At 39.1% G+C, this 21,167-nt stretch overlaps 2 protein-coding genes across 3 annotated transcripts; both read left to right on the forward strand.

The window, feature by feature from the left end:
- The first annotated feature begins 744 nt into the window (after positions 1 to 744).
- slco1e1 (solute carrier organic anion transporter family, member 1E1) lies at positions 745 to 20,603 on the forward strand. The gene is made up of 15 exons (XM_026147949.2): positions 745 to 878; positions 4,773 to 4,907; positions 9,460 to 9,601; positions 9,721 to 9,853; positions 9,941 to 10,071; positions 11,443 to 11,589; positions 12,484 to 12,582; positions 13,219 to 13,452; positions 13,524 to 13,688; positions 14,702 to 14,897; positions 14,987 to 15,152; positions 17,284 to 17,468; positions 18,346 to 18,410; positions 18,530 to 18,647; positions 18,775 to 20,603. Exons 2-15 carry the CDS (start codon positions 4,803 to 4,805, stop codon positions 19,229 to 19,231), a joined length of 2,343 nt encoding a protein of 780 aa, XP_026003734.2. The 5' UTR covers positions 745 to 878; positions 4,773 to 4,802; the 3' UTR covers positions 19,232 to 20,603.
- On the forward strand, positions 5,812 to 8,880 carry LOC145421542 (uncharacterized). 2 transcript variants are annotated; one of them, XM_080292012.1, is made up of 5 exons: positions 5,812 to 6,533; positions 7,389 to 7,490; positions 7,899 to 8,073; positions 8,218 to 8,383; positions 8,536 to 8,880. In XM_080292012.1, the coding sequence occupies exons 2-4, from the start codon at positions 7,436 to 7,438 to the stop codon at positions 8,381 to 8,383; spliced, it is 396 nt and encodes a 131-aa protein (XP_080148138.1). In that variant the 5' UTR covers positions 5,812 to 6,533; positions 7,389 to 7,435; the 3' UTR covers positions 8,536 to 8,880. The 2 variants fall into 2 exon arrangements, with proteins under 2 accessions (XP_080148138.1, XP_080148137.1); XM_080292011.1 differs by having other exon boundaries at positions 5,812 to 7,490.
- Positions 20,604 to 21,167: the final 564 nt, after the last annotated feature.

Genomic DNA, 21,167 nt, shown 5'->3' on the forward strand with positions numbered 1-21,167 from the left:
AAAGAATAACATTAACAAATTGAATCTTTAAAAAATCATCTTTTTTCCAGGCAGTACAGCTGCTGTTAGTCTAAAACGGAGTGCTGCAGTTATGGCCAGCATCCCTGTCTGAATGCACTTGTAATTAAATTAAATATAGTAGCAGAAGACGTGTAAAGTATTCAAGTCAACTGTACTTTTCTGGAGACAAGTATAATTTCTGGTAATTAGTAAATGTGTCCCTCGCTGTTGCTGTGCAGGAATGTGAAGGCGCTAATCATAATCCCTGGAATGTTTGCAGGGACAAAGCTGATTGTGTGACCTGCTGCTTGGCTGCCAGGATCCCTCCTGCGGTCACTGGACTAATAGCACATTCTCGGGCAAAGGTTAATACACAGACATATTGTTCCACATTTGAGGTCATCATCAAATCCATCCAACTCATCTGGTATCATTTGGTGCGTGAAATGCTGCTTGAACATTCACCACGCTGACAGTTCCCTTTTACACAGACATACTTTTTAAGCAGACTTTTAATCCCGTATAATTCGTCACCATGCACCTGATGTTTTACCTTGTGAGGAAAAATAAAAATCCTTAGGGACTGGTTTGAAGTTATTAATCTTCGCCCCCACACCTCCTCCTTACCCCTTTAACCCCCACTAAATCCAACCACCCACTGGAAGGACTAGCTGGCATGTGTTTGGAATAAAAATGTGTGAGGCCTTTTGTCTGCTTGTACCAAGCAAAAGCTTTGCCCTCAGACGGGAGAATAGGAGCTCAGGGAGAACAGATCTGTCTGCTCTCAGTAGGAAGAGCAATATATGGCTGCTTAAAGAGGAGCAAAAGAGGAAGAAGAAGGGGGAGACCATAGTCCCTTTCACCTGACGATGCACTAGGTATTTCATCAAACTTCCCAAGTGCTTCTTTTGCAGTTGGGATTTTACTAACGATTCCTCTTGCTATTACTAAAAATAATACATCTAAATTTCTTCAAATTCCTTCCACCAAGGATAAGGTGAGCTTGTAGGTCAAGAACGACTTAGACAGTAAGGTTAAGCCGCACTTTGAGTGGGAGTATTAACAAGTCTGAACTTGAAAAGGATTTATGGAGTTATGAGACAAAAACATACGGACTTTTCTGTCAGATTTTCACCCCCACAGTTTTTCTAACAGATCAGTGCTGCCAAAGTTGTCACTGGAGAGTTTTTCTTCCTGATATGGGCTTTGGCTGGAGCACCTGACATTTATAGACCTGAGAGGACTGTGGATTTTATACAGGTACCATCTGCTTTTAGACTTCACCTCCTTTCCATCACTGAAAACAGACTTGTGCATTGGAACCAAAAAGATTGACTTTGCACTGTAAAAAGTGTTTAGAATTGTTTATAGAGTCATGTGAATAAGAAAAAAAAAAAAAAAAAAAAAAAAAAAAAAAAAACACGATTCAGTAGCTTAGAGCCAATTTTAGCAGCAATAACTTGGATTAATGGTTTTCTGTATGCCTTTATTAATCTCTCACATCATCATGATCGTCGTGGAAAAATTACAACTTTGCTTCAGTTCATTGGTTTATGCACAGCTCAGGTCCCACATTCCAAAGGAATTTGACTGGATCATTGCAACGCTTTCTTTTTCGAGTACCCTGTTGGAAGTTTGTTGCTGTGCGTGAGATTGTATTGCATTGTGTTATCAAGTTTCAGCTAAGCTTTAACAATCGGACAGACAGTCTCACATTTGGCTCTGGAATACTTTGGTGTGCAGAGGAGTTCATGGCTGACTAAAGCTGACTGCAAGGGGGCCAGGTCCTGTGGCTATAAAACAAGCTCAAATTATCAGCGCTCCACCACTGTGCTTGGTAGGTTTGAGGTCTGTGTGTGCTGCTGTACTGTATTTGTCTTTTCACCAAATGTGCCGCTGTTCATTGTGACCAAAAGCACTTTGTTCTTGTCTGCCCAAAGGATATTGTTCAAGAAATCTTGGGATTTTTTAGGCAAGGCAAGGCAAGTTTATTTATATAGCACAATTCAACAACAAGGTGATTCAAAGTGCTTTACATAGACATTAAAAAACAAAAACAATAAAAAGCATGATTTAAAATTGATTAAAAAACAGTAGATAAAATCAGAACAGTAGATAAAATCAGTAGTTAAAATATAAGTTTTGAAATTTAAGCTTAAAAGTGTGGATTTGGTGCTTTATTCAAATGCAGCTGAGAACAGGTGAGTCTTCAACCTGGATTTAAATAAACTGAGTGTTTCAGCTGATCTGAGGCTTTCTGGGAGTTTGTTCCAGATGTAAGGAGCATAAAAGCTGAATGCAGCTTCTCCGTGTCTGGTTCTGACTCTGGGAACTGATAAAAGACCGGATCCAGATGACCTGAGGGATCTGGAAGGGTCATACTTGGTCAGGAGGTCACTGATGTATTTTGGTCCTAAACCATTCAGAGCTTTATAGACCAGCATCAGAACTTTAAAGTCTATCCTCTGACGGACAGGCAGCCAGTGTAAAGACCTCAGAGCTGGACTGATGTGGTCCACTTTTCTGGTCTTAGTTTAGGTGCAACACTGCAAACCAAAGCCGAGTCATGGTATTTTAGAGAGGAGGCTTTCTCTTGGCAACAATGAATACTTGTTCAGTTTTATCTCAATGCACTGTCATGAACTTTAACATTTAACTTGCTCACTGAGGTCTGTAGAGTCTGAGATGTAGTTTTCAGGTTGTTTACAGTTCTAAGCATTACATGGTCTGACCCTGGGATTCATTTTTCTAGATTGTACACTCCTGGGAAGATTGTGACATGGTGTTAACACACACTTGAATGCGTATAAACACAAATGGCAACGTAAAGCTTGTGTTTTTTTATAGAGGTGCTCAGACTCAGTGGTGATCAGTTAATCAAGTGTATTTGATTAACAGCACCTTGGAAACAGTTTCCTTCAAAGACTTTTCGTGCCCCGTTGTGCGTATCGCTACCGTGTTGGTCCCCTTCTTCTCCACAGTGTGACTCACCGGGATGTCAAAAGTGAGCGGGACCTCGTCCATGTTAGTGATGTGGCTGGGCTGGATGTGTTTGTTGGCGATGTGTTTGCTGCAGTAGGAGCGGAAGATGGCCAGCTTTTCATTACCGGTATAATCCGCTGGAAGTTGCTGCGCTACCGTAGTCCTGGTCCGGATGGAAAAATGGCACCGTTTCATGAAACGAAAGCACCAAGACGGACCTCCTCGGAAATGTTCAATTTCCATTTTCTTCTGCTAGCGAAACCGCTTTTAGTCGAATGGTGACCGTCGAAACGCTTCTCTCGCTCGTTCTTTGCTTGATGATCCACCGCTCGAGTCTTTCCTCCAACTCGGGCCACCTCGCCTTATGTCCGCGGAAACTCAGCTGCGTCTTCTTGACCTGTCGGAGCTTGTTTTCCAGCTTCCTCCACTTGCGAACCATCGATTCGTTAATCTTAAATTCTCTCACGGCTGCTCGATTTCCATGTTCCTCCGCATAGCTGATGGCCTTCAGTTTAAACTGTGCTTCATAAGCGTGTCTCTTTGCCATTTTCAGGGTTGTTAAAACAACGATGTTCCACATAATGCACATACCTGTCCTTTTATACAGGTATGTGCGATTGTCCGGTATATACGAGCAACGCCCACACTTCACCCTTTAGCGTTCTCATGGTGTTCTCTACTACGTCCTCCTTACAACACACAGGGCGCACTGCACTATAGGGCGCGCCACACTTTTTAAAGAAAATCTAAGGCTTTTATGTGCGCCTTATAGTTGCGAAAATACGGTAGGTATGATTTTGGGCTGAGTAAAGATGAATAGCTTCTCATTACAACTGCATCATTTGCAGTTGGTATCATTTTCTCATGGCTTATTTCCTTTTTCTAACTTTTTGTATATGCATCCTTCATTTTACTGATTTATCTATACTATTAGGACCAGGTTTTTGGACAATGGTATGTTTTAATGTCTTAATGCATGCTTGATCATCCAGGTAAGGAAATCACAGGAAGCTGTCAATGGAAGAATTGTTTTGTCACAGATCCCAGTGACGTCCTCAGCCTCAGCTGACTGCATATTTCCCTAATCTTATAAATATAGTATAGTATATTTGCTGTGAGATAACCTATACTGGAAAATACACACTGGCTAGAGGACAACATCACTGAAGAGTAACTTTGTGAGGCCAGGGCACTGAAACCTGGTCACACCCAGTAGCTACTCTTTAAGTGATGAGGATGACATCCTGGGCAGGAAGGAACGCTGGTTTGAGTGGGGGGTCTTGTAGCCATTCTTAAACTCTCTCTGAATAGTACTCATGGCCATTGATCAATCGTTAAGATAATTTGCATATTAATGAACCTGAACCTGGCCTCATAGTCCATTGTTAGTCAGCGGTGCCAGTTTCTTATGCAAATTATGCACTTATGTTTACTAGGATAAACATAAATGATGAAACATTTCTCCCACTGAAGACACTTACAGAGCAACAGAATTCACTTTCTGGGACAATGACGCATTCTTTGTAATTTTGCCTTTTTGCAACACCGCGAACAATCTGCATGTGACTAAAGTGTAGATGTTCAGCTTCAATTCAAGTAGTTTACCAAAAGTGTATAATAGCTCTTCAGGAATTATAGCAAACACTTCTTTTTTAAAGTGTCATTGATCACAAACTTAAACCTAAATATATGTACACTGGCTTTTCTAAATAAGCAAATCCGAAAATACCCACAGTAAAGTTTTATTAGATGAATGCAGCTGAAATATATTTTCTCCTCTATTAAACTAGTGCTCTAAGGAAAGGAAGACCAAGAGGAAAATGGAAAACACAGCACAGGACACAGCCAACATGACGAGCGAAGAGGTTCTGTGTAGCCCCGTCGACCACAAGACCAGAAAGCGCCCTGGCTTCTCCAATCTCAAAGTACTAAAGCTATCTGTGATCAACACTCTGACACCTTTTTTATCCTGCTTTTGATCTCGGACTGCGGTTCATTCTGTTGATGCACTCAGTGTAAAGTGGCCCAGATAAAAATGCCAGTTAAAAGCGTAAAAGGCAGTAGGTGGTGCAGTTGTTAGCGCTGTCTCCTCACAGCAAGAAGGCTCTGGGTTTAAACTCTTACCCCGCTGGCACTGCTGCCTGTTTAGACTTGTTGTAGTTTCCTCTAAAGACATTCGGGTTTTGGTGAATCAGTGACACAAAATTGCCCATAACTGTAAATGTTTTTCTCTTCATGTGTCAGCCCTGCGCTAGGCAGGAAACCTGTCGTGCCTGTGCGCATCTCTCGCTAGAGTGAGCTCTAACAGCCTCCCCTTTTGACCCGGCACAGGCTAAAGATAGATGATAGGTGGATAAATGCTCAGAAAGCCAGATGCACATCTGTTTTCAGTTGATTGAACAACATTTTCAGAGATATGTTTTTCCCAAAGTAGGTAAAATCAAGCCAAGAGCTGATCTTGTGTTGTTACTGAAAATCTCAGCATGCCAAATTTCTGCTCTAAATGAGCTTTCGTCAGACACTTCTGTAGCTGCCCGGAGCTACGCTTTGCCTGATTACAGCAGTACACTGGAGTCATCATATTTCTGTTTTCATCCCTTTCTTTTTTCCATTAATTTTGAGACAGAATGTCAAAATTAAAAAAGCTTATTGTTGTTAACTGTGATGTCAAGACATTACACCAGATTTTGTGCACTGATTCAACACTGTTAACCTTTGCTGTATTTTTCACAGTAAAATACCACAAAATGCCCAGTAACTTACCTGAAAACATTTCTACAGTTAATTACTGTAATTTGCTTTGCATTATGGGTATATTAAGGTTACATTTACTTACTGTATTTTTTAAAATTGCGGTAGTAGTTATACCTACCGTTAACACATTAGCAGTAGTGCTACTGTATTATGTGATTTGAATGGTTCATCATACTGTTTGTGTATTTTTACTCTTTCAGTGGTTGGTTGCAATAGTGCATTACATTTTAACTCTTTCACTGCCAACCATTTCCAGATTTTCCTCCAACCTATGCCATTTGTCAGTATGATACCAGTGAAAGTATTATGGTTTTGACTTTTTAGGGGACTTGCCTGTGTGTAAGGTTCAAGAATTCTGATCATCTAATCTGCTGCATGCAGTTGTATGCACATGCACAGCTGCTGCAAATGTGTGCTTGCCACTGCGTTGCCAAAGGCGAACTTCAGTCAGTGGAGAATATTGTAATAATTTGGCGGAGGCTTCTCAGTCGAGCAGTAACTGAATTGCTCATTTACTGAACGTGCAACATGTACAGAACTCTTCTGGGAACTAGTCAACCCAACTTAGTGAAACACACACTGAATGCATGCTGGCCCCGCCCGCCCGCCTGCCTCTACCAACCACCACCACCACTCCATATCCTGACTGACATGACCTGTGATCCAGTGATTGACAGGAGAGGAAAGACAGTCCAACTTTGTTAACTCTTCATTACGATATGCTCGAGAGGACAAAAGATTTTGCACCTCGTTATTGTTGGACCTCTGTGTGGAAACTGCAAACGGGACGTCATAAGGTAATGCAAAGGACTCTCCTACCTAACATACTCGTTTATTAATTCTTAAGAGCATATATATTTTTTGTGTGTGGGGGGAGGGGGCTTAAAATCGGTGTTAGCTTGGTCGAAATAGCACATTAGCTGAATTATTCTGGAAAAAATAGGTTGTGTGTGTTTTTTTTCTTTTCTTATTTAAATATATATTTAGATATATATTTTCCACGGGGAGGGGCGAAGAACACAGGCGCAACGACAGTCTTTGTCTTTTTCCCGCCGAGTGTGGTGCATTGTTCTCCTGCGCTTCTGTTCTATGACTATTGAGAAGCTAGCCACGCTAACAGTGGGACATTTAGCTTCAGCTAAAGCAGCAGGTAAAAATACACATTTAATGAGAATAAAGAAAGACAACTTTTTTTTGGAAATTTAGAGACTGCTAAAACAATCTTATCCAGTTTTGAGCTTGCTCATACAGGTTAGCCTGCTTTATTTAATTTTGTGTGAGCTGCAGTACACAACATTAAAAAGTTAATATAACATTAGGTTGGTGGCGTGAGGAACTCCAACCTAAGTTTAATATTTATTATTTTTTTAAGTGGGAAGGGGAGCATGTTTTTTTTCCCTTTAATACAACGTCTTCCAGGGTCTTTTTCATAGGAAAACCGTGTAACGTCTGTGTTAGGTTGGTCAAAAGAGCAATTAGTTGAATTATTCTGGAAAAGATGGGTTGTGTGTTTTTTTTCTTTTATTTACTTATGTAAATATATTTTTCAAGGGTTAAATAAATGCAACATTAAATTAACAATTGTCTCTCTGTCTTTTCTCGCCCAGTGTGGTGCATTGCTGTTCTCCTGCCCTTGCTGGCTGCGCTGACAGTGTGATGTAGCCTCAGTGTTTGTGTTTTAAATGCTTTTTCCACCAAGATGTCTGTTGAGAGAGAGATGATCTTACCCATCACACCAAGGGTAATAGCGCTTGGTAAGTAAATACTTTCAATCCTCTTGTAATATTTTTGTAAAAAATCTATGTAATTATTGTGGTATTTGTACCCACAACAACTTACTTAACAGGGGTTTGTCTGTTTTATATTGTATAAAAATAGAATACACACAGTTTGCTGCTGTTTCTCTTATTATTTATTATACACAATGACCAACAGGAAAAAACAGCCTAACATTTCAGCACAGGCCAAAATGCCAAAACATTAGGCAGTTTTTTCCTGTAATTGATCATAATTTTCATTACATAATAAATAATAAGAGAAATAGCAGCAAACTGTGTGGATTCTATTTTTGTACAGTGTGAGGCCTGCTATCCAGCATTCTTGTGGAAACCTTATTTGTAACGGTGAGCACATTGTCTTATTGGACTCTTGTCTGTTTTTAGGGAATAATTTCATGTCTGCAAGCCGCTGGATGATCAGTTTGGAGGGCAAGGTATTTTATGAGCCTGAGCAGATGCATGACTTTGCCAGCACCCTTGCTGTCTTCTTTGCGTCATACTACGTTTTCAACCTTGAGTATCAGGAGTCAGCGTCCATCACACAGGAGATGATACAGAGGTAAATACTTTACACCATTAAAGCTTACACCATTTAAGAATGAAATATATGTGATAGCTTGACTACAGTTGCAGAAACATATAGGTGATTGCTGTAATGTATGTTTTAATTTTGAAATTAAAGCAGCCTTTTTTCCGTTAAAAGGTTCTTTGTGAGGATCAATCCAGACATGGGAACAAAATGCCCTGCAAAACTTGGTACAAGCTGCAAGACAGGTCGTGTCGTAAAGAGGAAGGTTACAAGCATCAGCCCTCGGATCACCACCTTCCTCCAGCGGCTCTCTGAGTTTGAATGGAGGACTTCCAACTAGGTAAGAATACAGAGATGATAATATCTTTTACATAGCTGATAATTATATACATACTGTACACTCATCCATACAACAGTATGAATGATCTCAGACAGATGTGAACAAGTGAATAACCTGAGCAAACATGAATATTGATGATGTGTCTTTGACAGGTGGTGATAAAGACTACACTGAACCCGACCATCCTGGTAACGGAAATCTAAATCCCATGTCACATTCTATTTCCTGGGACCCACTGATAATTATTACATTTTGTAAATGATTTTTGTTTTACAATTGTAATAGTTTATTTAATGTTCATGCTGGTGGGTTTGACCTGTTTTTAGTGGAATGAAAAACTGTTTTCCTTAAAAAAATCAGACACAGAAAGGTGAAGGACTGTGTAGTTTTCATGTACGCTTCTATTTATTTTGGTTATTGACATTGTTTTTATTCAGTTGAAAAATGTTTTTCTTGTTAAAAAAAATATCAACAATAAATGTTGGTTTAATTCACTATTCTGAGACTACTTTATTGAATTATATTGTTTTTTGTAAATGTTCTTATATTGAATATGAATGTTAACATTATTTTTATTTGCTGTAAAACACAATTACAGTGTTATACCATAAACCACATTTGCAGTACAGTGATACTATAAAACTTAATCACGGTAAGTCTTTCTAACTGTAAACCACGTTTACAGTAAAGTTTTTATACTGTAATATATGTTTACAGTAAAGTGGTTGAACTGTAAAACATCACAACAGTAAAGATACTGTAGATCAGTAATTACAGTAACTTACTGGCAATAGTGTTGCCAGTAAGTTGCTGTAAAAATACAATAAAATGTCTAACAGTGAACACAACATAAGTTGTTGTTCAAGTTAAGAATAAAGGGGTAATGCAACATTAAACAAGGGCCACAATTACACAGTAGAAGGTAGTGGAGACTCAGAAAAGGGGGCAGAATCATTTCCATGATTACACTATGACATCGTTTGGGTATGTAGACACATAGTCCTAGTTTTATCCAGAACATCTTTGCATTATTAGAATGTGAGTTTTTATATTGTCTTCTGTTTTCTGTCTTCCAGCTGTTTATTGTAGCGCTTTCCTTCGCCTATTTCTCCAAAGCCCTGACAGGAACCTACATGAAGAGCTCCATCACTCAGATAGAGAGGCGCTTTGACCTCTCCAGCACACACATCGGTCTCATAGATGGCAGTTTTGAGATGGGTAACATCAACCAGTTCATTTAAAAATAAACGCTTTGATGTTTTTTTTTGTGATACAGTGGAGAAAAAGTCATTCTTTTTGCTTACTTGATTTCAATCTTTTTTGGGGTGTGTGTGTAGGCAACTTGTTGTTTCTAGCTGTGGTCAGCCATTTTGGGGCTAAGCTGCACCGACCCAGACTCATCGCTGCGGGCTGTTTCCTCATGGCTGTGGGGGCGTTTCTCACTGGCCTCACACATTTCTTCATGGGACGGTACAGGTCAAATTTAAATGAGAAACTTCTATAAGCAAAAACGATGACAGAAGAAATTGACATGGACTTTTTGTTTGTTTTTTGCAGGTATAAGTATGACACGGTGATTCAGGTCTTTCAGAATGACAACCTGAGCATTGCTGCCTGTGTGGATCCTCTGAAAACACTAGATCACGTGCCAGAAATTCAAATAGAGCCTTCGTTGGAGGACAATAAAGGTAAGAGTGTGGAATACATGCCAGGATTAAATATAATTAAAGATAGTAAAACATTCACTTTCACTATTTAGTGCAGTCAAATGCATTTCTGCTTTCTGCTGCAGCGGGTACAGTAAATACCTGTAAATAGGAGAGAATAGCATGGCAATGTCAGCTATTTATTGTTATTATTACTTATTTATTTATTGCTTAAAACTCATGGTTATTGTAGATTTTCTTTTACAAAAAAAACATGAAACTTTAACATGAAACCTTGTTAAACCTACTAACAACTCACCGGCCAATCAGCTCTCTCCTGGTGCATCTTTGTCACCAGGAATAAACAAAGACACAACAGCATGCACGTCCGCAACAATAAGCCCGGACGCAGACTCTAGAGCTAGCCAACGAGAGACGACTTTTAAAAAGAAAAGACTGAAAGGAGGCAGAATAATAAGAAAGCAGACATTTGTAATATTTATGGTAATGAATTCAGTTTGGCTCTGTGTGCCCATGTGTTTTTCAGTGTTTTTAGGAGCTCCTCTTGTTCCCATTAATTTTGGTCCCTGAGATGGGCTTTAGTTGCAATGTTGCTTCAGTCTCACTATTGTTAAACTATAATTAATTCTGCTTCTCACAAAACCATGTGATGCTCTCACAAAATGCAATCTATTGATCCTGTTCAGCTATTCAGATGAGACGTATTTGGAAAGAAATATAATGGAAGTCACGTACAATGTGGTGATATACAACAAGCCACTATTAAGATGGTACTGAATATCGGCAGATTTTATTCATGTCTTGTTTGACGTAGTCTCCGTAATGAAAAAGCAGATATAGCAGATATAGATGTAAAACTGTGTCTTTCTCATTTTCATGTAACTGGGCTTTTTCCTGTATAGAGGAATTTTTGGCCCCTCCACTCCCACTACTTGCATTGCTTTAATCAATTGGGCATATTGTGTTATATTTTCATAGTTCATTATTAACTCATTCACTGCCATTGACGTCTATAGCCGTCAATGGCAGTGAATGAGTCAATGGGTTTAACTCATTCACTGCCAATGGCTGGCAGTGAATGAGTTAACTATTATAAATATTTCATATTTTACTGAGTAAAGAATGTATTTTTTTGTGTACTAAATACTGAGAAAGAACCAGAAAAAACACTGGTGTGTCGTGAACAGGCTGAGGCTGTTAAGTCTGTAAAGCTCATTCAGAGCCAGGAAAATACTGGTGAACCTGATCAAGAGGATCCATGCAATATTTGGTGTGTTTTTTTATTGTAGTACGCATGCTCCATGTATAACTTTGATGCTGTGCGAGCCACTGTGTGTGAACTCTTTGTAACAAAATCAATATCACAGATTTCTAGTTTGTGTCATTATGCAGCCTGTGTGAGAGATTCTGGTTCCAGCATGTGGATCTACGTATTCCTGGGGAATGCTCTGCGGGGGATTGGAGAAACTCCAGTCACACCTCTTGGCATCTCCTACATCGATGACTTTGCTAAGGCGGAAAACTCCCCTTTTTATATTGGTAATATGGGGTTCAAAGGGATTTTAAAGTCTTCCACCTGACTTAAAATTTGTTAATTAATTAATAAATTCCTTTAAATGCCCTATAAGCCATGTGAGAATACACACATTCATCATTCCTGTATGTACAGCATTTTTATGCTGGTTAATGTGTGATTTTTATCAGGGTAAACCTACAATTAATCTCGTATTCAGTAAATTTAACTGAGGGTCAAGGAAATATCTCATTTTACACCCTATCCTTTAGATCAGGGGTCTCAAACCTGCCGCTCAGGGACCACTTGCGGCCCACCTCACCCCTACTTATGGCCCTTATATCAACGTGAAGACATATAATGCAGTTTGGCCCTTGATGTTGTTTTATTAGGGAGGATGTGTTTGTTGTTAAGTGCAATGTTAAAATAAGTTCTTTAAAAAGCAAAAAATGATCTAATATGAAGGCAATATGAGCAGAGACTACAAACATGTGGAGGGATTGGCTGTGTTAGTCTAGTGAAAGAGTCAAAAACTGATGCGTACACTTATGTCTGCACTTTTTTATTTATTTTTTTAATACGAACAAAATTATTCTGGCCACGTGTTTATTTGGTAGGTCAATGAAAGGCTTCAGTTAGTTAAGAGTGAGGTAAAAAAGAAATTGCGTTGATGTTTGCAATTTTGTCTTGTGATACAATATTGGAAATTTTAAAAAACAAACAAAAGAAAACATTTTTGGAAATATTTGTGGGTGCTTTCTTGTTTTCGCTTGGTTTTTTTTGTACTACTCGACCACTAAAGTGGCCCTCCAACGAGATGACAGTGCCAGTAGTGGCCCACAGCTCATTTAAGTTTGAGACCCTTCTTTAGATTGTTTAATATCACATCGTAGACTTCTGATCTATTTTGTCATTGGCAGCTTGTCTCCAGACCATTACTCTCCTGGGTCCCATGTTTGGCTTCCTTTTGGGTTCCTATTGTGCCAGACTATATGTTGACATTGGATATGTTGATATGGGTAAGGTTTTTCTTTGTGTGTCTGGGTTTTGTTTTTTGTTTTTTACATGATACACGACTCATTATGGTTAGAGCTCATCTTAAAAGTATCCGATAGATGGCAAAAGCTGACAAAATTCAAAGCAGTGATTTTACCTGAAAGAATATAAAAACCTGTCTGCGTTAGAAACAAAAAGAAAATGTACACATTTAGATCTTTTTAGGCAACGACACATTTCTCTGCAATTTTGCCTATACACTACCACATTGGATTTTAAATCAAATATTTTAAATAAATTAAATCAAATATTTCAAATTGACTGTAAAATTAATGCAAACATTTTTTTTTAATTAAAGTTAAAAGTTAAAGTCTGCACTTCAATCACATCATGATTATTTGGGTTGACATTGAATGGGATGGTCTGGAGGCTAAAATGACAAAACTGTCTTTGTCTAACAAATCAAGTTTATGTACCGTGTAAGGCCAAGAAGCTGGATGGGGGTAACAAGAGTTAAAGAACAAACTTTCACAAGTTAAAAACATTTTAGCCAGTCTACACTTTTGTCAACAGAGATATTTTGATTGAGACTTGTTTATGCGAAGCCTTTATTTGAAGACTTCCTGAAGAAAACTTGAAAATTCTTCTCTTTTACATAGAAAGTGTGACCATCACTCCTAAAGATTCCCGCTGGGTGGGTGCTTGGTGGATGGGTTTTCTTGTGTCCTCTGGCCTTCTGCTTATCTCCAGCATTCCCTTCTGGTTTCTGCCCCGTTCGATGCCCAAGCAGGAGAGTGAAGAAAACCATGAAACTCCAGTCTGCGAGATCCTTAACAAGACAGAGGATGCGCAAAGCAACAACCAAAACTTCAAGCTGACTGAAATTGCCAAAGGTAGAGTCGTCGTCTGTTTGCATGTGCAGGTTGATGGATCTTACGTGATTTTTGTGGATGTTCCTGCCCAGGGTTCCTTCCATCATTGAGGCGTCTGTTAGGAACTCCTGCTTACTTCCTGCTTCTTTGCGGGAACATCCTGAAGTTCAATGCATTCATCGGTCTACTCACCTTTAAAGCCAAATACATGGAGCAACAGTTTGGACAGTCTGCATCCAGGGCAAACTTCCTCATAGGTAAAAATACTGAAATCAATAAATTATGTGTTCATATTGAACTTTTGATAGAAAAGTGGAACATAGGCGCAGTAATTTATTGACACGTGTTCAAACATACATGAAAATAGTGTTTTTACAACTCTATCAAGCTTGAAGGTCAGCATTTGCAATGACCACCAACACAACACAGCCTGAACACTCCCAGAGAAACTTTCTTTTAATTTGCTACCCTTCAGGAATAGTTCTCCAGGCTTCTTTAAAAACATTCAAAGCTCTCCTTTGGCTGCCTTTTGTTCTGTTCTCTGTCAAAATTATCCCACACTGTTTCAGAGCTTGATAAATCAACTCAGAACAGGTTCGGAGAGGACAGCCTGTGAAGGAAAACTGTACTCGTAGGTGTATAGATACCCAGCGCCAACCCTGCACACTTCTGCCTTTTCTCATTTCCCTTCCTTCAGGATGGCTTCTTCACAGCCAACATTCCTCTGAGACATGCATCTCTCATGTCCTGTGTCAGATCTTTTTTTTTTTATTCGATTTTTTCCTATTTCTTCAGAGCATGACTTTTAGATACTGTTAATTTGCTGGCAACAGTGTTACACCCTTCTGCAGCCCCTAATCTCCTCAGTGTGTTCAGCTGGTGCTAATTGGCCACACCTACTCAGGTGTGGATAAAAGCATACCTGAAGCAGGCTTTCAGAGAGAGGCTCACTAGTTTTTGCCTTGGTGGTTCCAGCCATTTTAGCCAACCTGCTATGCATTTTAAGATAAAACCTCTTCTCACTGAAATTCTGGTATTCTTCTCCTTATTTATGTTGCGGCTTTTGAGCCGGGTTGTAATACGTTCACCTTCTGTGAATAAGCAGTGTGTACTTTTAGATAAGGTTTAAATGATCAAAATGCACTCAAATATTTAACATCTAACAAACAAATCATTAATAATCATTAAGGAAAATGTGCTTGGTATAAAGTATGTATATGTGATATGATGTATGAAGTATACAAGCAATATTCCCCTGTGTTTCCTTCAGGTGTCCTGAACCTGCCAGCAGTGGCAATAGGGATCTTCCTCGGAGGGCTGCTGATGAAGAGGTATAAGCTGAGTGTGGTATCAGGAGCTCAGCTTTCCTTTGCAACATCCTTTATGTCCTATCTCCTCATGCTGCTGCAGTTTGGCACCAAGTGTGATAACATACCCATAGCGGGGCTCACTGTATCGTACAACGGGTCAGTGTTGAGACAAATATCACTGATTTAGCAACTTTCTTCCTGTGTCCACTGTAGATCAAAATATCCATTGCTTCACTCCCTTGCAGGACAAAAGGTGTATTGTACAGCAGAGAAATGCTCTTCTCTGAGTGTAACAGGGACTGCTTTTGTTCAGCAGAGGAGTGGGACCCCGTTTGCTCAGATAGCGGCATCACTTACATCTCCCCATGCATGGCTGGCTGCCTCAGCTCCAGCGGACACGGCAAAAACACCGTAAGGACAATTACAAGAGAGCACAGAGGTATAATGTAAAGTGTAAACATGTGTATCAGCCACTTGTTGGAAGATATTTGGGTCAAGAATGTCTTGATTGCGGTGTATTGAGGTTACATTACATTTTAAATACTGCTACTTTGTAACATGAACTCTTGATATTTATATATGTCTCATCCTTAAATGCATTTGAACAGCACTCCCATGGTAAATGGATTGCATTTACATTTTCTGCTCTTACTGACCACTCAGAGAGCTTCACAGACCACATGTTCACGGCACTTTGTATCCCTTTCATTTACATTTATACTTTTACTCACACACAGTGATGACACACATCAAAGGCAGTTCTTAGGGTTCAGTATCTTTCCCAATTACACTTCAACACTTTGACACATGGGTTGAGCTGAGGTTGAACCACTGTAACCTGATAAAACATGTTCATAAGCAGTACTGTGGGCCATTTCAAAGGAACACCCTTTATTAGCGACACTGAAAAAAATTAAGAAAATTTAAGCTATCAAAATGCTTTGATAGCTTAAATTCTGAAATAAAATATTTTTTTACAATGCTTTAAAATGTACTGTGATGGTTAATTCACCAGTATGTGAAAGCTCTTCAATCAATAAAAAAAATATTTTTTTTTTAATGCTAGAATGTCTGAAACCAGCACCACTGACTGAAACTGACTGAAACTAGTACACTGGGAACAATAGGCTGTGAGGTCAGTTCTTTGATTGTTAATATGCAAATTCTCATGACCATTGATCAACAACCCCTCATCAAAACCCACTGATCAAAGGCAATGAGTACCATTCACAGAGAGTTGGGGAATGGCTGCAATCACAGCATTGTAAGATGGTAAATGGCCTGTATTTGTATAGCGCTTTACTTAGTCCCTATGGACCCCAAAGCGCTTTACACTACATTTAGTCATCCACCCATTCACACACACTGGTTATGGCAAGCTATGTTGTAGCCACAGCTGCCCTGGGGCGCACTGACAGAGGCGAGGCTGCCAGACACTGGCGCCACCATTCGGCAACGGGTGAAATGTCTTGCCCAAGGACACAACGACCGAGACGGTTGGAGCCAGGGCTTGAACCGGCAATATAATATTTACAGATTTCTAAAATACTTGTGTTTTCTTATTTTTTGTGACAGGTGGTCTAATGAATACCATCCATGTAACCATGATAAGCAGTCAGAATAATAAAAATCCTCCACTTTTCTCACTTTTTATCATTTTAAAAACTATTTTTAAAAGTCTTTTAAAACTATTTTAAAAACTGAAAACTCACTCTCTTTTAAAAGCTCACTCATTACCATCTAATTATTTTACACTTGTCAATTAACATTAAAAAAGGGTCAACTTTTAATTAACCCCAAAATGTATCAATTTGATCAGACACATACAGTATATAGTGTTATTTTGTTGCATGTATAATAAATGAATAGAAAGCACATATGTCAGTGTTTGTGATATAGCTTGAGCGTTGCAGTACATTTCAATATTCAGTTTTGTTTTCACAAAATTTCAAGTATTACTCCGAGAAGTTAGCAGAGGTTTCGCAGCATTCTCTGAAACATGATCACATATAGTACTTGTATATAATACTTATAGATTAGATTATTTGTGTTGCAAAGATATAATCCAGTACAAAATCATCACTATTGTTGTTCTTCAATGTTTCTACTAGTTGCTGTTGAGGAAGATGATGTTAGCCAGGAGGCATGATGTTACACTGTTGCTACTAAAGCATTTTTCAGCGTGTACTCTCAGTGTATTTTCCTATTGTTGTAAGTGTTATTGATTAGCTGTTATGTGCTTTTCTTCTTATGCTCTTGTAAATATCCCCTACCTTTTCTTCGCCTATAAAATCCTCTGGGTGAAGTGTCAGATGTTACGTGGAGAGCAGTTTTGTCCCTTGTCTCTTCAGGAAACTCAAATCTCAGTTGCTTTAAACTTTAAAAAGTGTAATTTTACGGACTTTTAACGTGTTTGATTAACAATGCTTACTTTTCCTGGGTAGAAAATGCAAAATGAAATAATTTTACAATCCAGTTCCAAAATGCCTGGATGTAAAAGACATAAAAATATATATAAATGTAAATATTCTCTCTTTCCCAGGTCTTTCACAACTGCACCTGTGTGTCCACCTCCTTTCCAGCAGGCAGCAGTACATCAGTGAGACTGGGCCAGTGCCCTCATGCCAAGGACTGCAGCCGAAGCTTCACTTCCTATATGGCCATATCTGTTCTCAGCTCCTTTATCAATGCTCTGGGAGCCACACCTGGCTACATGGTCATTATACGGTCTGTAAAAACTTAGTGTTGCTATCACGTCTATGAGCAGCCTAAAGTAGTGGTAGACAGTGAAATGGAAGGACTCAAAATAGTTATAACGTAACGCGGCTAAGTGAGGTGGAGAGAGTATAGATAGACTGGCAGGAACTTGGAAGCGTAAAGTAATGGGGCCAAATAGAGACTGAGCAGGCATGCGGAGGGCTGGTGAGGTTAAAAACCTGGGAGGCACAAAGACAGGAAGGTTTAAACCTTTGACACATTGTCTTCTGCCACAAAAGATGATAGAACGATCATGCAAAGACTGGATAAAATACCTGGTTAGATAAACTACTCAGGATGATTGATCATTTGACATGGAGGCACATCAATCCACTGGCTGCTAAGGAGCAGGAGGGAGGCACTAAGAGAAAAACACACAGAGCAAGAAGAAACAAAATGGAAAGGCGGACAGAGAGAAAGGCAGAGACAAGATAATTCCAGTGAGAGGAGAAAACTTTGCTGTTTTGATGCAATCAAGTATTGGCTGCTGTGACCCTGACTCAAGGGAAGCATAAACAAAGTTACTTTTTGACAAGTTTGGTGGTGTGGTGGTGACACATGCAATGAAAGAACGTACGTAAGTATCACCTGAAAAGGGTTTAAAGGAATAGTTTCACCTTTTAAAGAACTAATGTCCAGCATTAAATAACAGTATTAAGCAAAAACTGCAAGATAGTTCCCCAATAATTCCACTAAAATTTAGCCTAGCCAAAGTCTGTTCCTGCATCCTGTGTATCACTTCACGTCTATCCATTGCTGCTATTGAGACCTGTCAGCCTACCGTCACCGGTTTATTTTTTATAATGTACTCCTTATTTTCTTGATTTGTTTTGTTTTGTACTTGCAGATGCATCACACCCGAGCTCAAATCCCTTGCTCTGGGTATTCAGACCTTGGTAACTAGGACTCTTGGTAAGCTTCAGTACTTTCACTTTGACGTGAAGCATAAATATATGTCACTCTGCTTGAATCCCAAAAGGTTTATTTTCTCTGGATAAAAGTTTTGTCCCCATTGCCAATGCTGTCTGTAGGTGGAATTCCTGCACCGGTGTATTTCGGCGCTTTGATTGATTCAACTTGCCTTAAATGGTCTATGAAGAGTTGTGGCGGTAGGGGGGCATGCCGTATTTACAACTCTGATATGTACAGGTACCACACGGAGAAATTCCAGTTTACACTATTTAAACAAATTTGCCAAAAATTATTGACTAGCATTATAATTGTTGTAAAGACCTTTGCTGATTTGCCTCAATCCAATTCTGTTCTCTACTTTTAGGATCATTTTCCTGGGTTTGATTACTTGTATCAGTGGCTCCTCTTATTTTTTCCTCATTGCTGTCATCATCCTTCTCAGACGCCAGTTCCGAAAGCCAGAGAAGGACACAGACAAGCAGGAGCAAAAAGCATCAAAGGATTTTGAACTAAAGACGCCATTAAACCTCACTGAGGAGATTAGAGCCAGTCCTGAAACTCCCAACTTACCCAGTGCTACAAAAATTTGGGTAAAGATTGCTACAGATTTGGAGGAAGGAGGAGAGGTCCACACAGTAGAACTGCCCCCTCATAATGATGGAGTAATCTCTACAAGTAATGCACAGGAGGCTAAATACATGACAGATACCTGCGCTGAAGTTATTCCTCTGTCTTCTGATGGCACAAACACAGAGATAGTCCGTAAAGAATCCATCGGACACAAAGTAATAGAGAAGCAGGACGATCACATTGATGACTAGAGAAAATTGGAGAAAGAGAGGCAGCAACTAAACTGATGGACCACATAAAGACTGTGTTTAGCAGAGTGGTCTCCAACACAAAATCAAACTGGAATAGATGGAACAAGTCCCAAAGTTTGGTCAAAATATAATTTTCCTGTTAAGAGGGACTACTTTCAGGACAATGTCACGGTTAATGCTAATAGTATTTTCCATCCTTTTTTTTTTTTTTTTTTTGCAGGATGCAGCTATTATAATCAGTGTTGGGTGTGAAATGTAACAAAGTAACAAATCCTTAGATAAAAATTTGGGGGGGGGGTGTTGTTTTTCAGTTCACAATCTCAATTAGGTACTTTTTAAATATTTAAAAGTACCTAATTAAATATTTCCTGTTTTGTTTCACAATATTTTTGGCTCCTTATAACTCATTAGCATCCAGCTACATACTGGAATGTAACCAGTTGTAGAGCTCAGCCAGCATGATTGTGCATATGACAACATTTACATTGCAGAAGAATTTGAATTACTGTGTACCACAGTTATATTTATTGTCTGTCAGCTGCTAAGGAGCTGTGCTTCATGTTTTGAAGTAATCTGCAGTCAAAGTAAGTGGTAAGGCCAGTTGAGAAAGAGACTGATGACTGTATGTGGCATGAATGATGGACCACATTATAACACTCATTAACACACACTTTCCTGGTTGTTGTTCGAACACTCTCGCGGTTGCATCTTCTCAGCTCCCAGCCGCCCATACACCAACAACAACACCATTCAGGAGCCAGTTCACTCTCATATGCCAGGGAGGCTTGATGACCCAATGCAAGTCAGGTGTGTCCGCCTCCCCGCAGTCGTGCTCCACCACACTCTGCTTCTCCAAAACTTCAGCTAAAGCTTGCTCTACGAGGGAAATTAACAAGCTTGATGCTGGTTCTGTGGAAATGAAGATGATGCTGTCAACATGCTAATCAATGAAGTAAAGTCAGTACAGTCAAAAGTATGAGTACAGTAGACTACAAGCCCTCTGGACGTATAACCAGCATGCTGTATGCAAAAGGGGTTTTATTTTTATTTTATTTTTTTTAGGTAATGCTTTAATGTAACTGATTACTTTTTATATCCAGTAATCTTTTAAATTTACATGCTATTTTTAAAAGTAATGTTACCCAACACTGGTTATATCACGCTTAATCCTGTGAAGAAAGAGCGCTACCAGTGGTCCCATTTCCACATTTGTAGAAACAGTCTCTGGAACAAAAATGAAGTTGTGCTGATGTATGTATATGATCACATGACCGCTTTGCAAGGTCCCAGAGTGAAAAATTTTATAGATTACTTCAACTTCTTGAAAAAAAAGTTTTTTTGTGTAAATAAATGGATGTTTGAATGACTAGAATTATTTTTGCATTCATTAAGCAGATCTCATGTATACACAGTACAGACTTTGAATGGAATGCATTTGTCTATAAATGCAGTCATAGAGATGCAATAAAATTGTGAAACGTCTGGGCATGGCAGCAACACATTCAGAAAGTTTGCCTTCAAAGTAAAAGCCCTGAGGCACAACGTTTACTTTGAAGGCAGTCCATCTCCATTTCTGGTTTGTGACACAATCTTTCAAGGTTTTTTTTTTTTACAGCTGGGCTGGTAAGTAGCAAGTATTTGCCTGAAAAATGGGAAAAACCTCAGGGAACCACAGTTCCCTTTCCCTTTTTTATAGATAATATAAAGTCATCTTCTATGTACAATCCCAGTTCCAAAAGGTTAGGACATTTTAAAATGGAAATCAAAACAAAATGCAATGATTTGCAAATTCCATAAACCACAAAAATGCTAGGTCATTTTGAATTTGGTGGCAACAACACGTCTCCAAAAGGGTTAGTTTACCTGACAACAGCTCAGTAACATGATTCTGTATTGTAATAAAAGCAGGTAAGAGAGGCAAAGCTTCTCAAAAGTA

This window comes from Astatotilapia calliptera, chromosome 17 (assembly GCF_964374335.1).
Source record: "Astatotilapia calliptera chromosome 17, fAstCal68.1, whole genome shotgun sequence".
Lineage (NCBI taxonomy): Eukaryota > Metazoa > Chordata > Actinopteri > Cichliformes > Cichlidae > Astatotilapia > Astatotilapia calliptera.

Excerpts from the sequence above, each read along its gene's own strand:
- slco1e1 (XM_026147949.2), top strand. The coding sequence starts at position 4,803 with ATGGAAAACACAGCACAGGACACAGCCAACATGACGAGCGAAGAGGTT. Across the intron at positions 9,602-9,720 it reads AGATGGCAGTTTTGAGATGG|GCAACTTGTTGTTTCTAGCT; the intron begins GTAACATCAACC and ends GTGTGTGTGTAG. Across the intron at positions 9,854-9,940 it reads ACACATTTCTTCATGGGACG|GTATAAGTATGACACGGTGA; the intron begins GTACAGGTCAAA and ends TGTTTTTTGCAG.
- LOC145421542 (XM_080292011.1), top strand. The coding sequence starts at position 7,436 with ATGTCTGTTGAGAGAGAGATGATCTTACCCATCACACCAAGGGTAATA. Across the intron at positions 7,491-7,898 it reads ACCAAGGGTAATAGCGCTTG|GGAATAATTTCATGTCTGCA; the intron begins GTAAGTAAATAC and ends GTCTGTTTTTAG. Across the intron at positions 8,074-8,217 it reads ACACAGGAGATGATACAGAG|GTTCTTTGTGAGGATCAATC; the intron begins GTAAATACTTTA and ends TTCCGTTAAAAG.